The 6000-nt window shown below is 41.9% G+C and overlaps 1 protein-coding gene across 1 annotated transcript in view; it reads left to right on the forward strand.

The window, feature by feature from the left end:
- Nucleotides 1–2208, forward strand: part of LOC137382927 (radial spoke head 14 homolog) — a 42021-nt gene extending 39813 nt beyond the window's left edge. The window contains exons 3-4 of the mRNA XM_068055502.1: nucleotides 1220–1338; nucleotides 2144–2208. Of these exons, the coding sequence (XP_067911603.1) occupies nucleotides 1220–1338; nucleotides 2144–2208 (184 nt within the window). The remainder of the gene's footprint in view (nucleotides 1–1219; nucleotides 1339–2143) is intronic.
- The last annotated feature ends 3792 nt before the right edge of the window (nucleotides 2209–6000 follow it).

Raw genomic sequence — 6000 nt, forward strand, 5'->3', positions numbered from 1 at the left:
ACACAAACCTGTTTATGAAGTGTAATCTACCCATACGTATTGTTCCCGCGTCAATAAAATCTTCAGTTCAATAGCTTGATCTTATTTAACATGAACACCCTGTTCCGGATGACTGCCAGGACCTGAGCTCCTGCCTCTGGTCAGTTCTGTTTTTTTTGTGACAAAGGGAAGATTTCTCCTCTTTAGGGTGGAATTCTAGCAGGGCAGGATTACTGCCCATCCTTCCAAATCTGCTCCAACCCAACCCATTTTTCTGTTCGGATCCCAGCTCCCTTGAGGAAACTCGCCAGTATCAAAATACAAAATTCAGGTGACACTTCGATATAAGAAGATGCAAATAGGTATTTAAAGGGGCAGAGGAGCCCCAAAGATCATAAATTGGGAGCACTGTAGGCCTTGCAAGAGAACAAGGAATACAGAGGAATATCAGGGCTGTACAACTGCTTCTCAAGGCCTGCAGCCACCTTCCATATTGGTCCTGGGAAGTGGGGATAGCTGGGACGGATGCCAGTGAAATCCAGTGGGATTCTACCTTGCTGCCATTTGCATTCAGCAGGCATGGAAGGAGTGACCAGTGGTAGTCCCGGCAGAGATGGTGGGATGGTGGCAGGCCTCACTAGCAGAATTTTCCCTCATTCTCTGCTGCTATCCCGCTCCATTTTGGATAGAATCGAGGGAGAGGATTCCAGCTTTAGATGTCTTCTGCTATATTTTTCATTCTGAAACTTTACTATCATATATCATGATAAGGAGCATCGACAATGGTGTCGGGACAAGCTGCACATTTTGTTCTTTCAGGTACAGAAGCAAAGGATAAAAATCATCTGTGCCAAAGAGAAGGACTTATTAAGTTGGACAAAATAGAATTGAGCTGTTTAATGTGTGAAAGCCATTCTAAATGCTAGAGAAATTTCAGTGATGTAAAAGATTAAATATACACAATGCCAGTACTTTTGAAAAAAAATTATTTCCAGTGAATGTAGGTGCATTTTTTTCTGACAAATTAATGATGCTTACAAGTGGACTGCTTATACAGTGCTTTATGAAGGAATGCAAATATAAATTTTATTGCAACTCTGTGCCAATATTATGTACAGGCCAAAAAAATGCCTTTTCGTTTTTAGCGATAAGCAGGTAATAGGCCAGACCTATATACATATCGAATTTGTTACACAATGTTTTTATTATTATTTACTTCTTGTTTTCTTTTCTTCTGCAGGTTTGCATTTCTGGAACATGATGTAATTGTACCACTGGCTGAGCTGCTTGATGATCCTGAGGACATCTGTCGTAAAAACATGCACATGGTTATGGAGATGTTCTCGCAGATCCCTGCAGGTAGGAGACTTAATTCAGCAGAGTGAACAGAAAAAATGCTTGAGCAAAGGACGAACGTTAATCGTGGCATGTATGTTTTAAAAAAAAATTGACATGTTAATTTAGGGCAGCTACAGCAAATTCTACTGTTTGGGAAACTGAAATATTTCCAGTGTTGAACTATTATTTGAACTTCTTTAAAACTGATTGGTGTTACCAATGTTATGCAGAATCCCATTATTATCTGATCAAAATTATGTAATTCTTGAATGTGAAACTAAAAATTGTGTGTAGCATATTTACTCAGTTCACCTGCTCCCACCACTGCCGACTGAATTATTGAGAATATTCAGTGGGTAATTGCGACCATTTTTATCTCATGATTGAGGAAGTCCACTCAGATTGGTACATTCTGTGAGTGATATATGATCTGAAGGGAGATGATATCACAGGGTCATAGCTCTGCTATACTTTCCCCTACATAGTTCAGTCATATGTTAGAGGCAATATAAATTTGGTATTAGTAATTTGGAAATAATTACTCTGTTAAATAATGAACTTGTATTTGTGACAATTCTGACCTTTTGAATAGCAAAGCATTTTTTTGGACACAATTTGCACATGTTTCAACTAGCTTTTGTCTGAGTAAAAGGAGAAGATTGTCTATCTCCTGTGCATCTGAGTAGGGGAGACAAAAGAGTAATGAGAGGCTGTAATATATTTTAGAAGTTGTGAAGCTCTGTTTACTTGCTTTTCTAAAGGTGAGATTGAAATTATGTTGCTATAACTTGTGATAAAATTATATTCTTGAGCTGTATGTATACAGGACTGGAATTGGACAAGGATTACGCAATGTCTATTTGTCAGTATTTAGAGTTATTGTTGGAGTGAGCAAGAAAGGGACTGTGAGACTTAGCAGAGGTTTTTAAAATTATAAAGGATTTTGATAAAATGGGTAGGGAAACACTATTACTTCTGGTTGTGTAGTCATTGATGAGGGGACATAAATTTAATATTGTCACTGAAGGTCAGGGAAAGAGAGGCTAGGAGATTTTGTTTTTACTCATGGGTTTGGTGGATGGATTGCTTTGCCGCACATAGTGGTGGAAGCAGAGTTCTTTGCACCTTTTAAGGGAAAAATTGCTAAATATTTGAAGTAGAGTCATTTCTAGGGCTATGGGTAGGGAATGTGTGGTGCAGTGGGATTAGTTTTGGATTGCTCTCTTAAAGAAATGCTGGCCGAATGGGCTCTTACTGTACTGTAAACTTTTAATGTTGCTCAGGTGCTTGTGCTTGATTTCTGCGCAATCACACCAAAATCCATTCAAATCAGTTGTAAAATGGTTATCTGTCTTTTAGGTACAGCAATAGCTGAGCTCAACAGATGAATGAATAGATCAAGTGTCAAGGATTTCAGATGGTGATTATAAGCTATAAATCACAAGGCCGTAGCACTTACAATTGCTCGGAACTGAACATAAAGATTTTTCTAAAGTAGATTCTATTTCCTGTAAATACAATTTAGTTTGTTGGTATCCAAAAGTAAAACATAAAATCTGCATAAAATAATGCTGTAAATGCCTCTAGGAGCAATGTTTGCATCTAGAGTTTATTTCCAAAGTGGAATCTGTAATCTCTGTGAGAAATTATTCGTATGCATGGATAAGTTCAGCAGAGCATAGCTGCAGACTTGAATGCATTTCATATACCATTCAGGTTTTCTTTAAAAGACTTTTAGAAATAAGCAATATTAATGAATGTTTGTATACAGATTGAAAAACTAACCAACTGATTTGATATGAAAGTTCTTTTAACAACATCCTGTTTACTTATCTAGTAGACAAAGTCCAGTCATCCCATAGTTGCTTTGAGGAATAGTGTTGTTAATTGTTTGCGAGAAATTGATACTTACCATGGATTGAGAAGTCCACCTACATGTGCATCGTTATATTGTAATTAAATATTGTATCCAAACTGTGCTTTACTGGTTTCAATTCATGTGTATGAAAAATATGTTTGTGACAGATTTGTGTGTTAACTAGTTTCATCTTAGAAATTCAAACCTATTGTTCAGTATCATGTTTGTGATATTCCTTTGTAATTGGATTTTATTTTTGCTTGCATTTCTATATTGCCTAAGTTGGAATTATTTTATTTCAAACCTATTTTTTGTACTGGAGGTAATTATCAACTCTGTTGAGTAATTAACAATATTGCCAGAACAATGAAAGAGACAGCCAAAGTTCTTGTAGTTCTTTTCAGCAATTTTGACAAGTCTCTGATGGATATTACATGTTAGTTAACATGCATGATGCCCCCATGAGTTTTCTCTCATAGTATAGATAGTGCATCAACAGGACAGACCATAAGTTAATAATGTGTTCTTTTTTTTATTTGTTTCATGGGATGTGGGCGTCGCTGGCAAGGCCAGCATTTGTTGCCCATCCCATCGTTGACATAAACAAATCCCCTATTGTCCATTTGCTGTTGACAGTGCCATTCATTGAAACCACATGTTATATATTGTATAAGTGCGAGGAGCTCATGAACTTCCTTTGTCACTAAGATTGAAACCATCCTTCTCCATGTCCCTCCCTTCCACTAACCCACCTGGCCAAACTTCCTCTAATGCTATCCCTGCCTTAGCCCTAAACTTGCAACTTTCTCTAATTTCTCTCCAATCTCTCCTCCTGCCCTCTCTGAGCTCATCTTGTCCATTAGACTCACCTCCTGCCCCCTTAATCTTGTTCCCACTAAACTTCTGACCACCCAACTTCCCCTCCTGGTCCCTGTGTTAGCTGATATTGTTAATGGTTCTCTCTTCAGGTGTTGTCCCTTTCTTTAAATCTGCTGTCATCAGCCCTCTCCTCCAAAAAAATCAACCCTTGACCCCACCATCCTTGCAAACTACTGCCCCATCTCCAACCTCCCTTTCCTCTCCAAAGTCCTTGAATGTGTCCTCACCATCCAAATCCATTCCCATCTTTCATGGAACTCCATGTGTGAATCCCTCCAGTCAAGTTTCCACCCCACCACAGTACCAAAGCAGCTCTTACCAAAGTCACAAATGACATCTTATGTGATTGTGAAAAAGGTAAACTTTCCCTCCTTCTTGACCTGTCTGTAGCCTTTGACATGGTTGACCATACTATCCTCCTCCAACGCCTGTCCACTGTCATATAGCTGGGTGGGACATCTCTCATCTAGTTTGATTCTTACCTATCTAATTGTTGCCAGAGAATCATTTGCAATGGCTTTTTCTCCTACTCCCACACTGTTCCTCTGGTGTCCTCCAGGGATCTATCCTTGGCCCCCTTCTATTCTCATCTACACAGGGATGATAGGTAAACAGGACTTGGTGCAAGTTAATACACGGGCAGCAGTGTTTTGGATGACCTCAAGTTTATGGCGGGTAGAATGTGGGCGACCAGCCAGCAGTACTTTGGAAAAGACAAGTCTTAAGGTAACAAAGGCATGAATGATGGTTTCGGCAGCAGATGAGCTGAGACAGGGCAAAGTCAGGTGATGTTACAGTAGTGGAAATAGGCAGTCTTAATGATGCCACAAATATGGAGACGGAAGTTCATCTCGGGGTCAAATGTGACACCTAGGTTGTGAACAGATTAGCTTAATCTCAGACTATTGCCAGGGATGGAGTTGGTAGCAAGAGAGCAGAGTTTGGAGTGGGGACTGAACACAATCGCTTCAGTCTTCCCATTATCTAACTGGAAGGAATTTCTGCTCATCCAGTATTGGATGCCAGATAAGCAGCCTGATAATTCAAAAACAGTGGAGGAGATGAGAGAGGTACTGGTGAAGTAGAGCTTGGTGTCGTTAGCATACATGTTAAAACTAAGGGCTGGATTTTGTGCAGGAGGCAGGGCTCCCGGTGCCAGGCTGAAAAGTCGGGGGGTGGGGGGGGGTGTTGTGGGGGGAACCCTGCCTCTGCATTTTTTCAGACCCCCAGAGCGCACCTCTGGTCTTTTGGGGTAAAAGTTCAAGGAGGTGTGACCCCGTACCGATAAAGTCTTTATCAGGACAGGGATCCCACCTCCGAGAGCTGCTAGCCAATCACAGGGCTGGCAGCTCAGCAGTATCAGCAGCGTCACCAGGAGCAGAGGCCTTGGACCCAAGCCCAGTGCTGGAATCCCTGAGAAGGGGTAGGTGAGGTGGGGCCAGTCCAGAAGGCCCTGACGGAGGATGGGGGGGTGGTGGGAGGTGGGCTTTCAGTCCGGGGTGGGGGGGGGGTATAGTTGTTCCCTGTAGGGGTCCTCCTTGGGCCACAAATTGCCACAGGGAGGACACCTCGTTTTCCAAGGCACCCTCCCGATCGGAGGCCCCCCACAACCTTGCCTCTGGTAAGATCCCAGCTGTGGCGGGAAGAGACCCTTATTTGGCCTCTGGGCAGGAAGGTCATCGTCTGCTTATCCCACCCCCCAGGAGAATTAGAACCGGGAATCCTGGCGTCAGGTTCCGTGGTGGGTGATTCTGCCCCAGTTCTCCAGCAACACCCCCTCCCCGCCGCCGCCATGAAACCCACCGTCAAGATGAGAACAAAATCCGACCCTAAGGATGTGCTTTCAGATGATGTTGCCAAGGGTGTTGGTCCTCTAGAGAGTGAGAATGGGGAGCTAATAATAGATAATAAGGAAATGGCGGATGCAAGGAACAAATATTTTGCTT

Source organism: Heterodontus francisci, chromosome 23 (assembly GCF_036365525.1).
Source record: "Heterodontus francisci isolate sHetFra1 chromosome 23, sHetFra1.hap1, whole genome shotgun sequence".
Lineage (NCBI taxonomy): Eukaryota > Metazoa > Chordata > Chondrichthyes > Heterodontiformes > Heterodontidae > Heterodontus > Heterodontus francisci.